General features: G+C 40.5%; 2 protein-coding genes across 22 annotated transcripts in view; one reads left to right on the top strand and one right to left on the bottom strand.

Moving 5' to 3' along the window:
- The window catches only part of ICE1 (interactor of little elongation complex ELL subunit 1), a 39,902-nt gene extending 17,086 nt beyond the window's left edge, over positions 1-22,816 (bottom strand). For 3 of the 8 annotated variants that reach the window (XM_072853433.1, XM_072853434.1, XM_072853435.1), the window contains exons 1-13: positions 22,319-22,816; positions 21,395-21,453; positions 19,796-19,830; positions 19,323-19,341; positions 18,420-18,531; positions 17,365-17,441; positions 10,895-10,932; positions 8,894-8,976; positions 8,586-8,625; positions 8,440-8,496; positions 6,612-6,701; positions 6,473-6,526; positions 99-451 (exon numbers count right to left, since the gene is read on the bottom strand). In XM_072853433.1, coding sequence (XP_072709534.1) covers positions 99-451; positions 6,473-6,526; positions 6,612-6,701; positions 8,440-8,496; positions 8,586-8,625; positions 8,894-8,976; positions 10,895-10,932; positions 17,365-17,441; positions 18,420-18,531; positions 19,323-19,341; positions 19,796-19,830; positions 21,395-21,453; positions 22,319-22,402 — 1,101 coding nt within the window. In that variant the 5' untranslated portion in view covers positions 22,403-22,816. Of the gene's footprint in view, positions 1-98; positions 452-6,472; positions 6,527-6,611; positions 6,702-8,439; positions 8,497-8,585; positions 8,626-8,893; positions 8,977-10,894; positions 10,933-17,364; positions 17,442-18,419; positions 18,532-19,030; positions 19,155-19,322; positions 19,342-19,795; positions 19,831-21,394; positions 21,454-21,841; positions 21,861-22,318 lie in introns of those variants that run through there. The other 5 variants (XM_072853427.1, XM_072853431.1, XM_072853429.1 and 2 more) reach the window with 5 other exon arrangements.
- A 205-nt stretch (positions 22,817-23,021) lies between these two features.
- Positions 23,022-24,672, top strand: part of NFX1 (nuclear transcription factor, X-box binding 1) — a 118,268-nt gene continuing 116,617 nt past the window's right edge. For 7 of the 14 annotated variants that reach the window (XR_012041077.1, XR_012041078.1, XR_012041081.1 and 4 more), the window contains exon 1: positions 23,023-23,429. Coding sequence is in view for 8 of the 14 variants with exons in the window: in XM_072853441.1 (XP_072709542.1) it covers positions 23,386-23,429 (44 nt within the window). In the remaining 6 variants the exon portion in view is untranslated. Of the gene's footprint in view, positions 23,430-24,672 lie in introns of all 14 variants that reach the window. The other 7 variants (XR_012041076.1, XR_012041075.1, XM_072853438.1 and 4 more) reach the window with 3 other exon arrangements.

Genomic DNA, 24,672 nt, shown 5'->3' with positions numbered 1-24,672 from the left:
ACTCAAAAAAATAAAAAAGCCCAGGAATATCAAATCATTATTTTTGCAGTAATTATACAACCAAGTTAGTGCCAAGTCAGACACATCCTGAAACTCACCTGTGTAGTTAGTGGTGAAAGCTGTACTGGAGAAAGTAGAGCAGGGAGAGGCCTGGCCCAATTCAATATATCCATCACATTTCCACTTGGGCCCTTTTGCTCCTGATCAGAGAAGTCTGAACTGCTGTGTGCCCCATCTGTCTGTATTATCACATCTACAGTTTTATCCTCACCACTGTGCAGACATTCTTCAGTAGTCCTGTTCTCAACACAGTCACCTCCAAAAGGCTCAGTACTCACTTGAAGTTGCACGGCTGTTACAGAATTTTGCTTTCCAGCACTTTCTAGTGAAGAATACCAAGGCAGCGTTTTGCCATCACACTTCCTGATCTTTTGGTGGATCTGTACAGTTTCTAAGACACAAAAATATTGTTAAGAATTCTTTTCCCCTCCCATTTTTCTTCATGGAGATAATACATCACATTAATAGATAGAATTATAGAAATAGAATAGAAATATCTCCACAGTAATAAGAATGCATTACCAACTTTTCAAGTGATGTTCCCATAGACTAGTAATAAGAAGCACTTGATGTCACTTTCAGAAATATTTTCCTTACAGAGATCAGATGTTGTTATTCACAAACAATTCTTTTTTCATGAAAAAGGTATATGTATGTGCAAAGAGCTCCCCCCCAAACCACTTTCTGACTTGGATCATTACGACTACTCTTCCCAATTTTTCTTATCAGGAAGAGCCATACTGGGTAGGACTGAGTGTCCATACAGCTCAATGATTTATTTCATTGATGGTCTGGTGTAACTGATGTTCAGGAAAAGCAGGACAAGCATGCAGTGACATTCCCCACTCAGGCTGTAATTCTCAGCTTAAAGCAACCTGCAGCTTTGAGCCAGCAGCTGCACTTGCAGGCCAGTTACAATTATACCCTGCCATAAACATGGTAAGGGAGTTCTTTGCTATATTCCTCGTTTTATGATTTAATACGCATATGCTTTTAAAGTGTTTGTTCTTTAAATTTCAATATTGAGTCTAATTGTACAAGATTTTGTCTTTAATGATGTGACTTAGTTAAAGCTGAACCCTTAAAAAAAACTTTCTTAGAAGTGAGGTACCCCCCTCAACATACTTACGGCACAAAGGAGTTTGAACCACTAAGAGAATGAAAGATACTGAGCAGCTGACAACCCTTTCAAGATAATGTCAACTATACCAGTTTTACACAGTTATTCTACCAGCAAGAAAGCATGTCCAAATGCTCTGTGTGATTCTTTGCATTGCACTTTTGTTTTGTTCCTTTTCAAATCGCACTTTTTATTATTACACAGTAACCCATTTCTTATGCATGCAGACAAAACACATTGGCCCAGGAAAGTCTAAACAGTAGAGACAAAGAATTTAAATATTGATTATAATTGTGCTAGATACTTTTAACAGTGAAAAGATGGCCCATGTTTCTGAAATTTAAATTCTCTCATTTTATAAAAAGTAAATATGACCTCCAATAAAACAGTAGAAATCAATAATCCCAAAACCCCAGTGTGCCACATGGAACTAGAACCTACTCTGTAGTATTTGCAATTCTTACACAACATTTGTATGTGTGATCTTGTTTATAGTGCTCACAAACACTATTGGACACAGAATCAGCAGTATTCAAGCAAGAGATCAAGCCTATTCTGTGTACATCCAAGTACCATCCCACAGTGTAAAGAACAGCACACGCACAAAATAGTTTTGAACAGAGGATGTATTGATTTAATTGGCACAACTTGCATTCTGTTGGGAAAATAAAAAAGAATAGTGTGCTTCATTATTTCTGTTGGTGTTTATCCACTACTAGAACTTGCAGAGATACTCCTGAAGCAGTATCAATGGTAGTATCAGATTCGAAAATAGTAATTTAATGCCATAGGTGAAAATAACCTCCCAGAGATCTGTCTCCCAATAACCTTTAAGCACATTCTGATATGTTGGCTCCACTAAAGGAAACAGTAGGAAAACTGATCAAAAACCCTATTTCCAAGATCCATCTCAGTCAATTCATGTAGCAGCTCCATGTCAAAATGTCAATTGCTGCAATGGACAGCAGGAGGAGGGAGAAACTGTTCAGCCTAAAGGGCCTTACCACCTCATTTTCTCCAAAGATAAGTAAGCTCTGACATCTCCTTTGGTCAAAGCAGCATCTTACAAGTTTTAAGATCACATGCTGTTTTATAAAGCTATTCACAAGCTACATTCACATACAGCTTCCAAGATGTCCTACACGTTGTCGTGAAAAAACTAGATTCCTTTTACAATTCGAGTCCCATTAGACCATCCAAGGGAAAAGGAGATCCTTCACAAGCAGGAACAAAGAAAAGAAACAAAATTCAGAACGTGGTTCTCTCTAAGAGATAATCTTAGATTATATCTTAGATTTCTTTCATCCTCCTTTGTGCCAACCAGTTCTAAGCTCAGGACTTTCTCCACACTGAGGCGGGCAGAAACACACAGTTCTGTATTTTGCCCCTAAAGGAACTTCAATTAGACAGCTGGGAAGTTTACTTTGCACAGTGAACTACACAACAGTACTAAGTTATCAGGAACTTTACATCCTATCTGTAGTCTCAAGATCAGTCATGCATCTATATGGAGCCCAAGAATATTAATACACATCACCCACTGAAAAGTTCCCTCTGAGAACTGGATCAAAGATACAATTTCTGAATAACTAATAGATTCTCCATCCTTCTCTCCTCATCCCTTTCCAACCCAGTCCCTGATAACTTTGTTTGAATTTCTTTAGGAATGAGATGCTTTTCTCATGGTTACCCCTTTATCTGTAGGAAGAGTTGTCAGAGCAATTTTCAAAGGTTCAGGATATAATAGACTTCTCTATAGGAAACAGTCAACTCTTTGGCACCTTGGCTTAAGGTCCAGGAAAAGGCCTACTGATATCAAGCTCTTCTTATTGGAAGGATCCTCTCAAAGATCATATTTCACAGACAAATTTTACTTTATCCAGGGAATCACACTCTTTTTCATTATGTCATTTACTGAAATGATTAAGTTTTGTCCTCAAATCTACAAGCTGGAATCTAGTCCACATAGCTTCAAACCCTTACATCGCTGCCTTCTCCCACTTCTGAGAGAAGGTTAAGATCACCCTGATCTGAAAACACCATCAAATTCTACCACACACTACTGTGAAATACTTCCTTGATGAAGAATGGAGACAGGAGAGCAGAGATGAAATAAGCAATCCAATGCTACCATTGGCTGCGTCGGTACTAAACAAATTTAATTTTACAACTCAAATCTTTGCTCCTGATTGTCCACATTGCAGGGCAATTCACCATTGCAAAATAATGTCCTTTTCTCTCCCCACCCTAAACAACAAAGAAACTTTCTGAAACAAGTCTTGTTTTTTTCTCTCAAAAAGAAGGACCAGATTAAGATGCTGCGTATTTTATCAAAATAATTCATCTAGCCATAGAATCTCTTCTGGTTTACAGCAAAAACTCATCACTATCAACGCAGTGACTGCAAATGGCTGGCAGCAGCAACTGCACACTTCTCAAGGACAAACAGCAATATTTCTCTGAGGAAAAATCCCTCCACAGAAAGTTTCTAATGCCCTGCCAACAACCCTCGATTTTTCAGCCTGTTTCCAATTATGTGAATTTCAGGATGTTTTATACACCAGCTATTCTTTAGAGCTACAGACAGTATTCTGTTTTTCAAGACAGCAAATCCACACACCCCATCATATGAAACAAATAATTAAGGTGAACATTGCCTACCTGAAACTAAATGCGCAATGCCACACTATCTAAAAAGATGTTATCTTGAGAGATTTTCACATGGTCTTAAAGACAGAAAAGAGTTCTGCTTCTTAAGTCACTCACATCCTATGGACTTTAATCTCAGGACCATAAAACATACACAGGTCCTTAGGGATTCGGTCTTTACCTTTGTATTTTACATGTAATGCCACTGTCTTGTATCTCCTTTTATCTGGTATTAAAGCAGACACCAAGGTACCTCCAAGTGTGCTCCTTCCCATCCCTGCTCTTAACGCTTATATGCGGCTTTTCCCCAAACAAAAAGGAAGATCAGGTAAGATGGGTATAGCTCTGTAGTAGGCCAGATTTAGCTCAGAACCCCATTATACATAGTACTTGAAGAGGCTCAGCTCCTCCCAGACATGGTCTTCCCATCTTCCCTCATCTCCTCTCACCATAAGCCTGCATACGAGCAGTGCATGTTGGAGAAACCAAATTACCAAAATCTTCAGCAGTGGGCTGCAAGATTCTTCAAATGCTTCTTCACACACCCATTCACGATGTAGGTGACTTTATGCTCAAATTACATGGGAAACAGTTTTCTGAAGTCTAAAAATCCAGCAATGTCTTATTAACCTTAGATTGTGGTCTAAGGTTATTGGTCTGATGGTCAGCTGCAGGTACAGTCAACTTTTACTGGCAGATTTGTAACAATACTACCAAGATCAAACAAAAATACTTCTAAATCAAGTTTGGCAAAACCTCATTGTTCTATGAGGCTTTCACAATGGCACATTTCTTGGAAAAAGCATGAATGGAAAGCCTGATGAGTCTTTCAGTTTTCATACATGAACGCGTTCTTCAAGAAAGCCATTGTAAGTGGTATCAACCTTGGTGGAACAGAGAGGGCACTGATTGTAATGCAAAGCTTTGGATATTTTATAGCACACTTGAGTGTACTAAGAAATCAGCCAAAGAGGTATCTTTCTGCAAGGCTAGATCCAGGCAGACAGATGAACTGACATTCTCTGGAAAAGATGCTTCAGCAATACTACCATCAAGCTGATTTGCTCTTTAAGATGAAACCATTATAATATGGGACAACAAATAAGGGCAAACTCATTAAGATCCTTTTTTTCTTTTCTAGAAGATTGCATCTGTAAACATAAGCATTTTGCTATTATGAATCCAAGGTAATGGCCACTTTCATGAGCGGCAGAACAACAACATGGCTGTCCTAGGCTTAAAGACAGAAAAAAAACAAACCCAAAGCAACAGAAAGTAAGATGTATTTCTATCATATCTAGCCACTCCAACAAAAGCAAAAAAGGGACTGACTAGAAGGAACTGTTAGGGACAATTGCTTCCTTTTGTGAAAGTACTGCAATTTCCTTGAGAAGATGTGAATAGGAAAGATGGGACAGGACTCATGGAATCTAAAGTTCCCCTTGTGGTGGATGGGAAGGGGATGACACTAGAACCCAATACCCTTGAAATCACCCATATTTCAAACTCTTCAGTTTCTCGTGCTTGTTCTTGTCATTTGATTGACCCTTGACCAAGAATCAAATTCAGAATCTCAGGGGACAACTGTCTAGCTCATTCTTGGAGCTAAAGCCACACATGGGCTGCACTAAACTGGTGGGAGTGAGGTTGATAAACTGGCTTATGAGTCCTTATATTTTGGCACCTTTTAAATGGATTCCACTGGAACACAATCTGAAACTAGATTCATTGGGATCTACACTGGTAGCAAATTTTCAGACTTAACAGGGTGGGGACAGAGGATAACAGTTCACCTTCAAAGCTCTTAATAAGGCATGGTACTTATCCCAGACAGTATCTCTACAGCCTGAGTTACAGAAAACCAAAGTAGTAAAGAAAATAAAAGAAAAAGGAAAGATTTATTAATCTGGACACTCTGGAGAGACAACTACAGAAATACTAAAGCAGTTTCAAGGCACCTATTACTCTCGAGGGCAGAAGGAAAATGACATCTGTTACGTGAAGTTAAAGCAGTTCAAGTTTGCTGTGAATGCACATGTGGATAACTACTCATATTATTTTTTATTATTATACTGAATATCACGTCACAAAATTAAAGCTATTACCAAATTATACATTCTGTTTCTCTGTATCACGAATATAAAAATTAATGCACCGTTATCTATTATTATTCAGGCAGGTATGAATGAAGAAAACGGTGGTAATAGTTTCTTAAATCTTAGAATCCAACTATGTTACCATGTGTTTGTTTCAGACTAAAAAGAGCGTTTGCATCCTATTATTCACATTATATACTGCAGAGTTTATAATGATACAATAATTAAGGTATAAACATGAGAGGTGAGTGATTACTTTGAAATAGTCAAAGCAGCTGACAGTAAAAGAATTAGATTTCTCAATTGCAACAGCAGATTACAACAGCTTTTATTTAGAAGAGCATTCCAGTTTACTTGGCTGTTCAAATTAATATTTGCAATTTTCAAATATTTTAATCACACATGTACTTGACCAGGCAATCACCAAGGAAAGTATTTAAGTCTGTCAAAAAAAGTGTTATGCAAACACTACCCAACCTGATGATATCCCAGTAAGACTAAATTAATGCACTTGCATTTTAATAAATTCACATTTACTGGCACCCACCTTCCGTAACAGTCAGTCGTCTTTTTTCAGGCCATGCCTTATCCTGAACAGAAGCTGAAAAAATGTACCAATATTTGGTTTTGGTCAGAAGAAGAGAGACAGCTTCAAGAAAATTTCAAGACTTTGCATGTCATCTCACCCAAGACAGGATCATTTTCCTGATTCTCTCTTTTTCCTGTTGCACTGTCAATGCACATCCACAGTTCTTCTAACAAGAGCTTTATTTTTTCTGTTAAAATAAATATTTTTATAAATTGAGGAAAACCTCAATTGCTCAAAGAGCTAAGAATTTATGTTTCTTTATTTTTACTCAGAACACAAACATGCCTACAACAAAATACAAAATACCCACAACAAAAATTAGGACAAGGGTCACAGGGGCGTTTTAGCTTCAGGAAAAGAGAAATGCTAGATGCCACTGAGGGAATGGATCCTGTATTGGCCATAGCCACACAGCAGACTGAAGGAACAGTTGCAGAACGCTTTAGCTTTTCCTTTCTATAGTGAGGGTGGCAAAAAGTTGTAGCAGCCCCCAAGGTAAAATGTAAAAGCAGATTTGAATGTAGCATTAGTGAACTTAAACAGCTTTCTAAAACAGCTCGGTGACATGAACATAAATGGGGGAGGAAATCGTCTAGGAAGAAAGTATTTATATCACATTCTTTCTTTATGCCCACTCAGTAGTAACTCATCTTAGCCTTACCATGGAGTAACAGCATGTTATATGTATCTGAACTAATTATCAGGCCACAACATTAGTAGACCTTGTCTGGAGCCCTAACAGCACCATTGTTGATGCCAAACAACCTAGTTCCAGAACCAGAAGGGCAGGTGGAGAGGGAGAAACAGACCAAAAACTCAACAAAATACACAAGCACCTCACCTACTTATGCCAAAACTATCATCAGATCCAACAATGAGGAACTGAGACTATTGGTTTTGTGCCAATTCTGTAAGTCAAAGACCACAGCAAACTGCTACTATTTTATGAAGAGACATATTAAAAAAACCTCAGCACATAAGGGGAAACCTGCCAAATTTTGCATGACAGCTATTAACAATAAGAATTTATCATCAGTAATAAAGTCTTGCTGCTATTTGAAGCTCAAATTAGAGCTCAGATCTTAATTTTCCCATTTTGCCATTAATTAAAAATTAAAGGATGAAATTGGGTACCAATTTAGTACAATCCAAAAGGCAGTAAAAATATGCCAATACACACAAGAACTGACAAGGTCTACCTTTTTCAGAAAAGTTTAATTTTGGCAACAACTTTATATACAAATATTGCAAAGCAAGAAATAGAACAGGGAAGTTGTTCCTTTGCTTGAAAATTGCCTTCAGAATTTCTAAACAACTCAAAAGCAATACCAGTATTTTAAAAGACTACAAAAATGCAAAAAATAAATTTGCTTAAAGTTTGGCGTCAGTACTTTAGAGGAAGTTTAGGAATTTGCTCCATTACACAGTTAGATTCAGATAATTTGTAGCAGATATTTTAGATCATTAGGGGAAAAAAGTCAATAGGATAAGAAACAACTACACATCCTGGATTTCTACTTTATTTACAGAGCCTCACATAGAAATTGTAGCAGATTACACTCCCATCTTGTGTCTTTCGCGTTGCATGCTTCCCCTATAATTTCAATGAGCTTCAAAGACAATGGGATTGTTTGTATTTTTCTCAGTGTTTGCATTCTGTTTTATAATTGCACATCAATTGACTTCACACACGCATGGTGTAGACTAGTCATTTTAATGAATCAAGTATTTTCCCTACTGCAAAACTGAAAATAGTCATCTATTACATTAGTCCTTCATCAGTGTAACATATTTGTATCGAACACATCTGCCCTTACAGCATTTCTGCCAGTATCCTCTATTTCCAAAAAAGCAACTCCAGAAGAGTTGCAATAAATTCATAATGGCTGGTTCCACACAGAGAACGGTCTTGCAAAAAAACTTACCTTTGTCTATATCTTTTGTAAGATCTCCACTTGAACTCTGGGTCTCCACATGCTTAACTATTAAAAAGAGGAGAGGGGGAAAAGGAAATGTTCAAATGGAACAATAGCACACATAAATCTGAAGGCAATCAAAGGTGAACACTTACCTTTTCTGCACTTCTCTTTAAGTACACCATCAAGTTTTCCCTGTTAAAATTAAATAGTATTAATTTTTCATGCCATACATAGTTTGTCGAGCATCTACTCTTTATTAGCATGAAATCTAAATCAATATTTCAAAGGTCATGCTTCAGTTGGAAAATTTCTATCTCTTAAGGTGAATTGCTATGTTTAGTTACTCAATATCCTCAACAAATGTAATTTAACTATTTCAGTATCTCTATTACTAGTAGCTTCCTTTCCCCCCCCAGAAATACTAAGAGGAGCTTCATCCAAAAGACCAGGAAAGTCTTACTTGTGCCTTCTTTAGTTCCTTTTCAAGCCTTTTCTTTTCAGTTTTCAGTTGTCTGAAGTCCTGTGTATGCTTTGTTGCAGCCTCTTGAAGAAAGAGAACCAAAATTCAAGTTACAAACTACAATATAAGAGACAACTAATTTAAGTAGTATTGGTCACCAGTTTGCAAATCCAACTTCCAGAAAATAAAATACATAGTGTGAAATACAAATCTATTGAAGTTATATTTTGGTTCATTAAGACAACAACTCATGCATACAAGTATGTCATCTTCCACTGCATAATCACTGTTCTGAACTACTGAAATACATTTATTACTTTTCTCACTTACATGCAAGAATGAAGAGTGGGTCATATTGTAATGATACTGTACTGTCGAACAATATACACCAAGTGAAAAAAGGGAATAAAATTAAGAATGAGGTGCAATGTTTTTTTCCTGTTTTATTCTCTTTTTAAAAGAGGGCTCTGGTTCAAAGATTAAAACACCATAGGCAACTGCATTAGAAAGATGTGGATAGCACTCAAGACTAATAAACAGAGAAAAGTACCTTATCTCTTAATGTCTAACATTAAGAGATAACAGACACCTGGGAAGAGTGCAGATGGGTGGGAATAAAAAGTACAGGGCAGGTAAGTGAGGATTGAATGTGAGGTTCCTAGGGAAATTCTCAAGTGAGAGAGAGACTTGAAAGCGCTCCTGAGAGATCAGCTTGGTGACTTATATACGGACAGCAGAGAAAAGACAGATGGAACCTGCCCGCTGATCACATCAGGCCACAGAAGACAGCATATCAAAAGAAAGAGCATTAAAAAGGCAGCTCAGGTGGTAGGCTGACAAAAAACAATCGTGGGGAAATTTCAGATTGACAAAAGATACCAGACTAAAATATGGGGTCTGGGATATTTAATGAACACAGAAAAGAACCAAACAGATAAGCTAGTCACTCAAATTGGACCTAATGCAAACTATCCCACAGTATTTTCTTCTAGCTCTGCCAGAATTGGAGTTTTTAGGGGCAAGAGGGTATAAAAACCTTGCTACCACGTAATGGAAGTCCAAAGTGCTCATCAAAATAAAAAACCTGTACCTGTACTTTACAGTAGGATTTGGGGGGGTTCTAACACTAAGATACAAGTCACTCAGTTCATTGTACTTTAAACTGTGGTAAGCACAGCTGTAAGTGTGCCATGAATGAAAATATTTGCCTTGCCAACTAACAGTACAGCAAGTTAAGTATCAGAATGCTTTATGCATATCCACCCTCTACTAGCAAAACAAGAAAAACAGTGCCACGAAGCAAGTGCTCTATCTCTACTTAAAAACAAAACAAACCAAACAAAGAAACAAACCAAAAACCAATTGCCAGAATATTTAAAAATCAGAAAACTTGTGTCAGGATCACTACATATTTAAATATGATTATAAACATGACTAGAAGAATCCTGCCAAGATTATTAGAACACTGGAGCACATACCCTGTGAAAACAGGCTCATTGAACTAGACTTAATTAACTTGAGAGGGAAAAAAAAACCAACAAAAAAACCATAGAAGGGATACAAGAGCAGCTTTCCTGTACCTACAAGGAGGTATCAAGATGGAACGAGACTGTTTAGTGGTGCATGGTGGGAGGACGAGAGACATCAGGCATAAGTTGAAACAAGAGAGTTTCCAACTGGCTATAAGGAAAAGCTTTTTCACCATGAAGACAGTCATGCAGTGAATCAGGTTGCCTTGACAGGCTGGGCAGACTCCATCCTTTGAGGTTTTCATGACCAGAGGTTTCCTTCCAAATTAATTTACGCCATGTGCCTAAGATACTCAACAGGAAGCATTCTGCAGGAGGGCTGATGTAATTCAGAGACTAAGCACCACACAGTGCTGCCCTGCCTTGCTCCTTGGGGCCTCAGAGTTAGAAACTTGCAATTACTTCTTTGGATAGAAAAGGAATCAAGAGATGGAGTAAGACAACAGCACAGTAACACAATGTAGAAAGTTACCTTCAAGTTTCTTCACTTTTGTTTCCAGTTTCTTTCTCCTGTTAAAAAGAAAGCATTAATAGATAATTTTTGTATAGAATTATGTTGCATGAAAAGCCAGGGTAAAAAAAAAAAAATCTAGCCATTTCAGAGAAAACAAATTTCCTAGACCCAGGACCTGTGAGACCCGTGTGTCCCTGAAGTTGAAAACTTGCATCAGTGGCATGTTGCTGACATTCTCACACAAACAGCTGTATCTGTTACAAAGGTAGAGTTTGCTCTTAAGAGTCAGTCCACTAATCCAGGTACATAAATATACCTTCAGCTACAACTTGGAGTTACAAACACAACACAAGAAAACTGGCTTCTGGTTTTTGCATTTCTATGATGTTATGTTATTTCTATGATGCAGACAGGTTAGTTTTACCCCTTAAAAGCAATTAAGTTTTGCTTACAATCAGTAAGACCTAAGCAATGAGATAATCAGGAACAGCCTTCAGCATCACTTATGTCCCACAGCTTTTTGTTCAGAATATCCAGGGGTTTACTAAAACCAAACCAAAACCAAAAGAATTATGCATCCTGAACAATTTCGACTTCAGCACTTCCAATCCTACCTTATATGTAAAATATACACAGAACTCAGGGGGGGAGGGGGGACGACAAAACCACTTCTATTATTTCCTTCTGTTAAATCCCAATATCCCAGAAACAGTTTTTAAACTCTTGTGATAAATAGAGGACTCTGTCCTGACAAAAACAAGCCACCAATGCTCACTGATCACTTTCATGAAGAACAACACAGTTCATCCATTCCCCATATTAAAACTTGTATAATGGATTGAGATTTACAGCCTAAGCCTTTCTGGATGTGCAAGCTTTAATCATCACTTCAGACATTAACTGGAACACAGTTGAAAACCCACTCAGAAACAGGATGACTGACCACCTTCGGCATGTTCAGTAGTCAAAACATTTATATTATAAAGTAATAGACCGATGCTCTTGGGCCTTCTCAGCCTGAACAGGTTCATACTTAACTCTCTGTATACTCAGATGATGGCTTTGACAGTCAAGCCATAGGTGAGAATTTCAGAAAAAAATCCTCATAAAACATCTTTGCAGAAAAAAAAAAGGGGGGAGGAGTGTCCTTTAAAAAATAGCAAGAAACAAATTTCCATTTCTCTGTAAATTATCTTCTGACCAACGCATAGCAGTACTGCATCTACAATGTATGGACACTGGAAGCAATGACAGGTGACATGGGAGGACTATAGAGATGCCGTTCGCCATTGTAGGGAGAAAATTCACGCCGCCAAACCTTGATTAGAGTTCAAGCTAGCCAGGACTCTGAAGGACAACAAAAAGGGCTTTTTAAAATATGTAAACAGCAAAAGGAGGATCAGAGATAACATTGGTCCATTACTTGATGAGGTCGGTCACCTAACAAATAGGGACCTAGACAAAGCAGAGATGTTTAATGCCTTCTTCACCTCTATCTTTAACACAGATGTCGGGCCCTGGGACCCCCTGGAGCTATGTGTCGGAAGACCATGACTGGGGGGATGATAAACTCCCAGACAACTCTGAACTTGTTCAAGACCTGCTGCTCCAGCTGAACGCACGTAAGTCTATGGGGCGTGATGGGATTCATCCCAGGGTACTAAAAGAGCTGGACGATGTTACCACAGGACCTCTCTCCATTATTTTTCAATGAGGTTCCAGTTGACTGGAAGCTGGCAAATGGTGTCCCAATGTAAGGAGGAAGACCTTGGTAATTACAGGCCTGTCAGTCTTACTCCAGTGCCAGGTAAAATTATGGAGAAGGTTATTCTGGGAGTTATTGAAAAACACTTGAGAGACAATGCAGTCCTTGGTCATAGCCAGCACGGCTTCACGAGGGGAAAGTCCTGTTTAACTAACTTAATTTCCTTTTACAACAAGGTCACCCATCTAGCTGACTAAGGGAAGCCAGTAGATGTGGGGGTTTTTTGGATTTTAGCAAAGCTTTTGATACTCTCATAGTATCCTTCTGGACAAGATGTCCAGCACACAGCTAGACAAGTCCATAATACATTGGGTAAGCAATTGGCTGAAGGGTTGGGCTCAAAGAGTTATAGTAAATGGGGTTACGTCAGGCTGACAGCCAGTCACTAGTGGGGCTCCCCAGGGCTCAATTTGAGGGTCAATGCTCTTTAATGTTTTAATAAATGATCTGGACACAGGAGTCAAATGTGTACATTAACTAAGTTTGCCAATGATACGAAATTAGGAGGAGCTGTAGACTTCCTTGAGAGTAGGGAGGCCTTACAGAGACATCTGGATAGACTAGAGTGCTGGACAATCACCAACTGTATGAAATGTAACAAGAACAAGTGCCAGATTCTACACCTGTGATGGGGTAATCCTGGTTATATGTACAAATTGGGGGATGAGAGGCTGGAGAGCAGCCCGGCAGAAAGAGATTCTGGGAGTCTGGGTTGATGGCAAGTTGAATATGAGTCTACAGTGTTAACCTGCCAGCCAAAAGGGCCAACTGCGTCCTGGGGTGCATCAAGCACAGCATAGCTAGCTGGTCAATGGAGGTGATTGCCCCACTCTACACTGCACTGGTACAGCCCCACCTCGAGCACTGTGTGTAGTTTTGGGCACCTCAATATAAGGACATCAAACAATCAGAGTGTGCCCAGAGGAGGGCAACCAAGATGGTGAAAGGTCTTGACAGCAAGACTTACAAGGAGCAGCTGAGGTCACTTGGTTTCTTCAGTTTAGAGAAGAGAAGGCTGAGGGGTGACCTCATCACAGTTTACAACTTCCTCAGAGGGGCAGCAGATGGCAAGGTGCTGCTCTCCTTTCTCTGGTGACCAGTGATAGGACATGAGGAAATGGCATGAAGCTGCATCAGCAGAAGGTCAGATTGGACATTGGGAAAAGGTTCTTAACTGAGAGGGTGACCGGTCCCTGGAACAGACTCCCCAGGGAAGTGGGACACCAATACAGTCAGAGTTCAAGGAGCATCTGAACGATGCTCTTAGTCATATGGTTTAGTTTTAGGTAGTCCTGCGAGGAGCAGGGAGTTGGACTCAATGATCCTTATAGGTCCCTTTCAACACGAGACAAAATTTCTATGATACAAACAACTAAGAATCTGAATAACCAGACAGCCACTAAATGCCAACATTTATCATTGCAATAATATTTACAGATGAAATAGTTACTTTTACAGGTGCAGTAGTATGCTGACTGATTTCATCAACACATGCAATTACATTAAGAAAGAAAACAGGTAATGTTAAATCTAGTAATTCACAAACAAGCAAGGTTTGTACATGATGTATTTGGACAGAACTCTCATGCTACGCAACTCAAGCTCCTATCTGATCTTTAAGATGGATACACAACTTCAGCTGACAGAAAGCTATGCTAAAAGAAGTTGCATTCAGAAGCAGAATACGTATAGTATTATAATCTACCCAAACTGCAAAAACCATAATGTGGTTATATTCGTAATACTGAAAAGTTAAAAATATAAATACAAACAACAACTGTGTCTGTCATATTTATTTCATCCTCAGAGAGAATGTGATCTTTTTATTTAAATTTAAACCTTACTTCTGGAACATTCTAACCTTTTCAGTATTTCTTTCAAAGCTTGTCTGTAGGAGTGATTTCATACCTAAAACCTTCTTCACAGTGGACATCCGTATTTGTCTCAAGTTATCACGCTTGTTATAAGCTCAGAATTAGGGAATTGCCATCTTTGTAAATTTTCAAAACTCAACTAGACAAGGTCCTAAGCAACCTAACTTTGACACTGGCTCTGAATGGCAGATTGGACCAAAAGACTTGAGAGATAATTTTTGACCTAAATTATTTTACAGTAACTGTAGATTAATACTCATTTTATGAACAATTCACTAGAATTCTGCTTCTGAAGAAACTCAGCTCTCAAATTACTGAACTCATGTGACCTACTGCTTAAAATGGCCTCAACGTCAAAGGTATATAAAATAGCTATAGCATCACAAAATGTTTGACATTGGAAGGGTCCTCTGGAGGTCATCTCATATAACCCCCCTGCTCAAGCAGGGCTGCCTAGAGCTTGCTGCCCAGGGCCATGTCCACATGGCTGCTGAATATCTCCAAGGATGGAGAGGCCACAACCTCCCAGGGCAAACTGTGACAGTACTCAGTCATCCTCACAGTAAAAAGAGTGTTTCCTGATGTTCAGAGGGAACCTCCTGTGTTTCAGTTTGTGCCCACTGCCTCTTGCCCTGTCACTGTGCACCATGGAAAAGAGCCTGCCTCCGTCTTCTTTACACCCTCCTTTCCGGTATTTATAGACATTGATAATATCACCCCTGAGCCTTCTCTTCTCCAGGATGAACAGTAACAGCTCTCCCAGCCTTTCCTCAATGGAGAGATGCTCCAGTCCCTGAATCATTTTTGTGGTCCTTCCCTGTCCTCCAGTGTGTCCATGTCTCTCTTGTACTGGGGAGCCCAGAACTGGACACAGTACTCCACTGGTGTGGCCTCACCAGTGCCGAGTAGAGGGGAAGGAGCACCTCCCTCAGCCTGCTGGCACTACTTTGCCTAATGCAGCTCAGGATACCAGTAGCCTTCTTTGCCGCACGGGCACGTTGCTGGCTCACGTTCACCCTGGTGCCCACCAGGACCCCCAGGTCCTTTCCTGCCAAGCTGCTTTCCAGCTGGGTGGTCCCCAGCATATACTGGTGTGTGGGGTTGTTCCTCACCAGGTGCGGGACTTTGCACTTCTCCTTGCTGAACTTCCCAAGTTTCTGTCAGCCCATTTCTCCAGCCTGTCAAGCTCACACTGAGCGGCAGCATGCCCCTCTGGCCTATCAGCCACTCCTCCCAACTTAGTGTCATTGGCAAACTTGCTGAGGGTACGCTCTGTCCCATCATCCAAATCACTAATGAAGAACATGAAATGAAGATCATGAAGATGTTAAACAGGACTGGACCAAGCATGTGGCCCCCCTCCTTCCCCCCCAGGGTACACTGCTAGTTACCAGCCTCCAAACTAGACTTTGCACCGCTCATGGCCACCCTCAGGGCCCGGCCATTCAGCCAGTTTTCAATCCACCTCACTGTCTGCTCATCCAGCCCCTACAGCAACAGCTTGAGGGGCTATGAGGCTTTTATGGGAGACAGTGTCAGAGGCCTTATTGAAGGCCAGGTAGACACTAGCCACTGCTCTCCCCTCATTTTGGATGCTAGTGGCTTGCTGCTGTGCTTGTGAGTCCCATATGTTTCACAAGCCATGTAAAGATACCAGGGTACCTCAGCTTCAGTCCCTTGATCATCTCCGTGGCCCTTCGTTGGACTCTCTCCCATATGCCCATATAGCTCTTGTACAGAGGAGCCCAGTACTCCAGGTATGGCCTCACCAGTGCTGAGTAGAGGGGAATGATCACCTCCCTTGACCTCCTAGTAACACTAAAATAGCTTAGGAATATCACAGTTAAAAACTATAGCCAGTTTACAAGGAAGGAAGTAAGAAGTCACCAGTGGAAGTCCCACTGGGATGCGTGCTGGAACACATCAGAAATATAAGCTGACTACTAAAAATAGTAGAAGCGTCTTAGAATTCCAAGCGACTAGAGAGCAATCATTGGTGTTGATAAATGCAAAGTGATGCACATGGAGAAAAATAACCACAACTACAAACTCACAACACCCAGCTTTATATTAGCTGGTTCTCTTTTGAGAGCATAAGTACCTTTCCATACAATACTGAGAAGTCACAGTTCCCTGATACAGGTGATTTAGAGGCTAGGAATATAACAGGTTAAAAAGCCTCTCTTCATTAGAGAGTCCATCAAGAGCTGTAAGGCATGATAACACACACATATGCTCCAGGCCAGGTAGCCTTTGAGCAACTGGTTAGTGGAAGAATAAACTTTGGGAATTATCAAGGCACAGCTTCACAATATTATGCACTATGGCAGCAAAAATGGCTTCTGCATTTTTGGTGCCAAATCCCTTCCCTGCCCATTTCCAAACATGATGGACAGTTCAGGACCTGCCGAGCTGTTTCTTTAAAAACAATTATTTTAAGGACTGATTTTTAAGTGCAGATCACTTTGGCAGTATCATTTACATACTGGCCTCAGAGACTTACCAGCACAATGGAAACGGACAGAAGTGACAAAAAGCCAAGACTAAGAACCACTTAAAACTGGAGAAAATACAGCTTCTTCTCCAGTCTCATCCTGTTCTTAAAAACCTTTGCTAAATAACCACCAAATGCCACTTCAAGACAGGACAATAATTAAGCTAATACTACCTTCCAGAGTGTTTGCTACAAAATTTAAGACAATTCTTCCATCAACTCCCTGTTCTAAGAACCCATAAGCATAAAAATTTTAGCAAAATGGAAAGCATAACTAGGTACGGTACAAGACCAAGTTCTGGAAGAGGTAAGAGGGGGGGAAAAAAAGGTTGTGAAAATAAGAAGCATCACTCACACAGCATCACTGTTTACTATTTCTTCTTTAATTTTAACGTATTCCAGTTGACTCTCCCGATAAATCTTGAGAGAACTCTGTGGAGGAGGAAAGCACAGTTAAAATACGTCCTTACTGAGTGCAAAAAAAATAGATGGCAGACACTTTACCTATTCTAACGAAAACAGCGCATAGCCAAAAAAGTATATTCAATGAGAAAACAAGCAAGTTGAAAGGCCAGGTTATTATTTGTTATAACTTTTGCCTTTAAAGAAAAACAAAAAAATCTATATCTAGCTATCTTTTGACTATGTGCCTCCAACACCTATCTGAACAGGAACTCAAAGCTGAAGTCAAGAGCACTATTATACACCATACGCATAATCCTGATTTTTCTGAAAAAGTGCTATCAGGACATCAGCTACTAATGCTTGCTGAGGGAAGAGGATTTAAAAAACAGTTCGAACATAAAAGAAAAACTAGGTACAGTCACAAGACAAATGTTAATATCCTACCTTGTACCGGCATGAAAAAACTACAAGAAAGAGGATGGGGTATTTTTTGCAGAAATAACAGTTAACATCTAGAAAATACATATATTTAGGTGATTTGAACAGTCAAAAGCTTTTCTTCTGTAGACTAAATCTCAGCTAAGGGATGGGAGAGAAATTAGGAATAAACTCAAGTAGCCAATAATGTAAAAACATATGTTCAAAATGGTAACAGAGGCAAAATCCTATTCTGCACAGACCCTCTTTGCACCTTTTTAGTAGTACAAGTTATAGAGAGTTCAGTAATCTAATAAGCTCAAAACAGAAAACCAAAGGAATTTGAATGTATCTCCTTTCTTCCTAAATAAGGAAATAAAACACAAATAATCTAATTAAAAATTATAGGAACTACAAAAGCCTGAACTTTTTGCCTATCTGAAACCTGCTGCCATTTAATTAATTTCACCTAAAACCAGAGCTGCCTGTCAGTGAGCTGGAAATCATTAAACTCTGCTTCATTAAGATGAGCATTAAATATATACATTTCCTTCAACAGAAAAAGTTATTTGAACGTTACAAGCACACCTTTTTCTCTTCCAACTCTGCTTTCAAGGAACCCAACTCTTCCTGGCACTTTTCCAGAGGCAGGATTTTCTGTAGCATCTGCTCCACTTGGCAACGAAGAGCAGAGATCTCTCTGAAACGGGAAGTGTAATTAAAAAAAAAAGTTGCCAAAAAACATGGGTGCTTTCAAACTCAGTGTTCTGATTCTTCAGGCATGTGTCCGAGTATTTTGCTTTCCCCTATGGCAAAATGCTGTGAGATACACCCAAAGGCTTTTAAGAGTCTAAGTGTTCTCATTTTTCCATCCAACATTTTACATTCAAAGAAAATTCAGGATCTGTTTTTAAAACATTAAACTGAGCCTAAATCTAGATGCAAGCAGACAGCATGTGCCACACAGGAGTACTGCCCAGCTGCCTACACTGAAGTGCCAGGAATAAGTGTCTCTACATAGGTAGCACTGTGAAATAAGAGCAGAGTTCAACTGCAGGACTTTTCAGCAGGCAGGATGGAGTCGGTAAAGATTATATGCTGCCTCTTCCTCTATAATCAAGTAGAGTAAGCAAGGGCACGCAGCCACAACTCTAAGACAAAATGCTTCATACAAATAGGCCCACCCCAAATATGCTTACATTTAACCACCACCAAAAGATGAGCTCTGCATCTCCACTTGGTCACTTTAGACTCTTATGTAACACAGGGCCAGGAAAGAATTTCACACAGGTATTGTAGAAGAAGGACAGATTTCTCTCCTCATCAAGGGTATCTTTGCTAACTATGGCCTAGGAAGCATGGTAAAAGAAAGGACCAGACCATTAAAAGCTCAGTCTAGACCCAGAGCTGTTGCTGTTACATCACACTCCTAAAACTGTCCAAGACACAGAGAATATAGCATCTTTAGTAAACAGTTTAAATCAAACTTACCGTTCAGCAAATTGAAGCTGTAATCTCTTGTTAAGGAAGAAATTTAAAACAGTTTATCAAACGTCCTTAAGTATATTTCAATCCAATCGCCACTTGCAAAGAAACATCCAGTAAAGACTTCCACCCAAAAAACCCAAGTCCTATGGGACTTGCAGAACTAAGTGTTTAATTGAAACGTTTCAATACATTTGAAGTGAATAAGCAGAGCTGCTTCTGTTACATAAAAACTCAAGTCATTCTCAGCAACGCAGATTTCAAATAGCCCATATTAAGCCATATATTAGACCCAGACAGATCTTAAGTGGACAGTTTTAATTCCAAAGCCCTGTTTTCTTTACAAAGCCTATCCAGTCTGTTCTCTACTAGAGGCATCATCTCTTAACTTAAACCTTAAATAAAAAGCTTCAAGCCCTCTTATAAGAAATGTTGATATACTAATTCTGTAAGAACACTAATAGAAAAGTAAAGGATATCAGTGCATTTCTGTTGATACTCGGTCAGCAAACGACTGCAAGAAAAAAAAAGACATTACTCATTTTCTCACCTGATTTTCACAATCATGTCTTAGGATACCTTTCCTTTTGCTTTATAGATAAATACAGAAAGTGTAAGATTGGTTTGCATTTTCTGATAGTAGTCCCTTTTGTTTCATTAAGCCATTCAAACCTCAAATCAGGCTGCTTTAAAACAGGAAAAAAAACCCCAACTGGCAATTACATGAACTTGTAGCCATTAACTATTTGCAGCTTAAAAAAACAACCAACCAACCAAACCAAAAAACATTATTTAGGTAAAGAACATAATATACATATAACAAAAAATTATACATATAATCACAAAATCATATCCTAGTTCCCAAACTTAAAAGGATGTTTTCCTAGGAAAGAACACATAAATGTAAGAAAAATAGTTCAAAAGACCCTAAAAGGCTTTAATCTTTACACTATTCTCCTAGCAGCCGTAAGAGGGTAACATTTACTCTGATCCAAGGTGTACAGTGAGCCATGGGACAGCATCAAGGAAAGCTATTCTCTCCTTTCCTCGAATGTTATGTTTTTTAAGAATGGAGAGAAGAAAGGACAAGAGCGAGAAATACCATGGCAGTTCCTCCAATAGAGAGCGAGCTGCATTACCTTCTCTTGCAACCGTTATGAGTAATCAAGTAAGGCAAAAAAGAAAGAGGCTGAGCTGCAAGTAGTTAAAGGGGAGGAAATTCCCACAAGAAATGTATGCCCTGGCAGAGAGAAGAAGGACACAAAGTTTGGAGGCAGGAAAAGGAATCTATGGAGGCAAAGTAAAGGAGCTTTGAAGAAAAGAGTCCCAGTTAAGACAGTGAGGGCTCTCTTAAATACTTTTTGGAAACCAGAATGCAGGACTGGAATTTAGATTCGCTGAAGCCAGATTGACACGTATCTGGGAAAGGGTACATGAGAAATAAACCATTACAATTAGGAGACATAGCAAGGATATTAGGCCATAGCATGGAGATATACATAACATATCTCAATACATTACACCATACAATTACATGTTGATGGTTATCGAGAAGAAGTGGAAGCCATCACAGAAGAGAAAGCAAACTATGAGAAGCATTTTAGAACCTTACTGTTCTGACTGATGTTCGGCCTCACTTTTCATATTCTGAATATTTAATCTCAACAGCATTTCATACCTTAATGCTCAGACTAAGTTGTGTTGAAAACATTTGTATACACCTGTGCTCGACTTCTAGTTCTCATACTATATTCTTCACAACAGATAAAATGAAATAAATCTCCTCAAAGAGCTGCTGCTGCTAGTATTCATAATAATATATAAGCTATTATAGCTACACAAAATAGCCCTGTTTTACTACCATCACACACAGATGTTTTAGGGCATAAATTAAAGAAGTCTTACAGTCCAGGCTTAGGGCCTGTTCGTGAAGAAGTTACTTTCATTTTGAGGAGGATTTAGTCTTGTGCATTAATGAATATCTACATTCCACAACACGTACTTGTTGCGTTGCTTTAAGAACTTAAGAGCAATAAAAACCAAACAAAAAAAAAAAACACTTGTGCAATTGTACTTACTCTCCATCAATCATTTTTTGCTTCAGTGCAATTAATGCGGCTACATATTCATTTATATTCTGTAAGGAAGAGTCTCAAGTTGGTAAAGAAGTTTCACCCCAAAAAAACAGTACTATACACTGTAAATAACCCCTAAACTGATTGCTAATGTTCTACACTATACAATAATGTCTCCTTTTTTTCAGTTCTCTTAATGAGCAAGTTACTAAATCACCAAAAATATATTCATACAAATACATATAGAGAATGCAGGCTCCACAAGAAAGCATGCATACTTAGATGAGGCTTTAATACAAAAGCTCTTCAAACTTTACTTTCACAGTAGATTATATACTAAAATCCCATAACTTTTTCTCTCAAAATCAAATTAAGCTGTAGCAGAATATTACCAATAAACAACATCTAGCTCATTTGAGCCTACAGATTTCCCAGATTCTCAAGCCATACTCATTCTAAGTGTGTCCGAAGACCTCCTCCGCCCTCTGAATTCTCAGCAGGGCCTTCCTGCTGAGAATTCTGAGGAAACAAAGGGGAAACAAACACTGCCCAAAGCGTTATACTATAACACTACACGCTCGCTTAAGAGCGCTGAAGAAAGGAGGTGAATGACGACACTCCGTCCACTGCACCGAAGCAAACTCAAAAGGCTACGCCTAGAAATTCACTAGCAGATCCCGCTAGGCACGCCGCAGAAACACGAGCTACTTTTCCGCATTTCGCCCGGCTAAAGCTCGCCACTGCTGCTACTTTTACACAGCCCATTTGCCACATTCGCTATCTGAGCTCCCGCTGCAGTGGGAGCGGTGACTGCGGCACCCAGCGCTTCCCACCCGCCACGGCCCGGCGCAGACCCACAGTCGCGTCCTTAAGCAAAAACCCCGCCCCAGGCACTCCAGCGCCACAGGGACGGCGGCCCGTTGCTACCTGCTGGAGAACACCGCAGTTCGCGCAGGCCGCGGCGGCGGCTGCGGTCCCGGCCGGCGGCGGCGGTGTCTCTCCAGGCATCATACTGACCGCCGCGCCCCACGCCGGCCCCGCTGCCCGGCAGCGCCCCGCGCAGTCACACGCGTCCCTCCGCCCAGCCCCGACTGCGGCGCGGGGACGCGGCCGCAGCTGCGTCACAGGCCGCGCCACCGCCTCAGCAAGGACCCAGCTCGCCTTCGCCTCCTCGAGGGTGACCCCAGCGCTGCCTGACTAGTGGCAGCGGAAAAGACAGCAAAAGGTGCGCTCTCTGCAGAGGCCGAGCGTTGAAAGCGCCCGGTGAACACCGTCTTGACCCAGTGAAAGGAACGACTGCTCCTGCATCTGCCACGCCCTTCTACGAGTACTATTTTTTTTTTTTTTATGCACGGGCACTTCAGCGGGCGCTGCTGCCGCCCTGGCGTAGCCGCGGGCTGGGGTAGCTTTCCTCGCCTGCCGCGGAGGCTGAACGGTGCCGCTGCTGGGGCGGGGCGCCCGGGGGGCGGGGCCTGCGCGCTCGGCTGCCCCGCCCCCTCCCCTTGCGGCCAGGGACGGGCGGGCGTGGCTGCTCCGCGGCAGCGCGGCCGCGGGGCGGGGCCGAGCTCCGCTGGAGCCGGGGTCGCCGGGGCTCGCGCCCCGGTGGTCTGCGCCGAGCCGAGCCGAGCCGAGCCGAGCCGCCCTGCCCTGCCCTGCCCTGCCCTGCCCTGCCCTGCCCTCCCCTCTCCTCTCTCTGCTCCGCCGCTGGCTGCTGGAGGGCTAGAGCTGCTGTCTAGCCGTGGCCATACTTAGCTGTTGCTATTCCCTGACAGAACAGAACCAGTTCTTAAAATGGGAGCGTACCAGTTCAGCTCACTCAGACAGCATCTTGTGGGAGCATGCTATTCATAGCAAGAGATCAAGCTTCTCATTTCATCCAAGCATTCGTAAAGAGATTTTTAAGGGCAATATTTAGCATCACTTATCATCATCACTGCCTGCATCTACCACTTGCACAACATCTTTAAAGAGAGAGCAAGCTAGGAGAAGACTTCATGCATTGCAGGCCATGCTTTCGATTGCTTAAACAGAAGTTAAGGTAATAACTGCTGACTCTGTTGTTCCACACTGTGTTACTGTTGAGGTATGGACCCATCGTGTTATTTCCATAGCAATCATTCAGTGTCTGGTGCACCGGATAGATGGTTGCACACAGTGTGAATTAGTTTCTGGGTTTTTTTCTATTCAGCTCATGCTGTTGGACTTTATTTACTGAATGCTCTTTGCAACGTTGCTGCTGCTTACATAACTTCTAGTCTACATGAAGCTTTCTCTGGCTCACAGTTTATCCAGGTACTTCAAATTGCTTTTTCACTCTTGTCTTCCTAGTAGTTTGTACGTATTCCTCAGGGGAGTCACTGTTCATCTGTAGATCTGCGGAGCCATGTTAAATCTTCGTTCTCACTGACAATAGTGCGTACAGCTGCATGGTTAACTGGACCTTAATTAAGACACTGAAACTTCTGATCAAACAGAATATTTCAGGCTTTCTCAATCTTTCTACTTTGAGAGCTTTACAACAATATAATAAAATACTCATTAGAGCAGGAGTAGAGTTTAAGTGACAGTGCCACTGGAATTAATCATTCCCTCTGGGGTGAGTAAATTTCCTGTGTTAAATGCCTTTCCTAGGGAATGGAGCTGAGTGCTACTTGTTTTAGATTTGAGAGGTTGGGGCTGTGGTTAGGTCAGGTAACAAGGCACTTTATTAGGTGAGATAGTTAAGGGCAGGGTTCTGCAGGAAAAAAACATGCTCTATCAGAAAGAAGTGAATGGATAAGATATTTTCAGAAGAGTTCAGTGTTTTTTGTGACTATTCGTGCCTGAGTGAAAATGTTATCCTCAAAATTCTGTTTTAACATTGAAGATGCCCAAATTTTCTAGTTGTTTATACTTCTTCTATAAAAGCTCTTAAGTTTCAATGCTTCAGACTCTGAATACATGCAGAACGAGGCAAGTAAACTTATGAAAATTCAGTATTACCTTTTTTTTATGTTAAGTTCCCATTCCTTGAAAAAAGAAAATATTTTAAAACTCTGTTTTAACACGCCCTATAAAAACCAGTTATTAAAAGCATTTCCTTCAAAAAATTAAGAGATTTTAAAATTTAAAACAAAGAGTATGAAATAATAATATGTGCTTTTTTTTTAGTTTCACTTAACTTGATTGGGCCAAGAAGGAGAGAGATGGTAGGGCTTGGAGTTCCCAAGTTCTGCTTCATTATATCTCAAGTAATGAGCACATCAGAGTTCAGAGAGGATGCATGGGGATGGGAGGGCACT

Source organism: Ciconia boyciana, chromosome 2 (assembly GCF_034638445.1).
Source record: "Ciconia boyciana chromosome 2, ASM3463844v1, whole genome shotgun sequence".
In the NCBI taxonomy this organism is placed as follows: Eukaryota; Metazoa; Chordata; class Aves; order Ciconiiformes; family Ciconiidae; genus Ciconia; species Ciconia boyciana.
The sequence above is the reverse complement of the archived record's forward strand: the minus strand, read 5'-3'. Positions and strand labels throughout refer to the sequence as shown.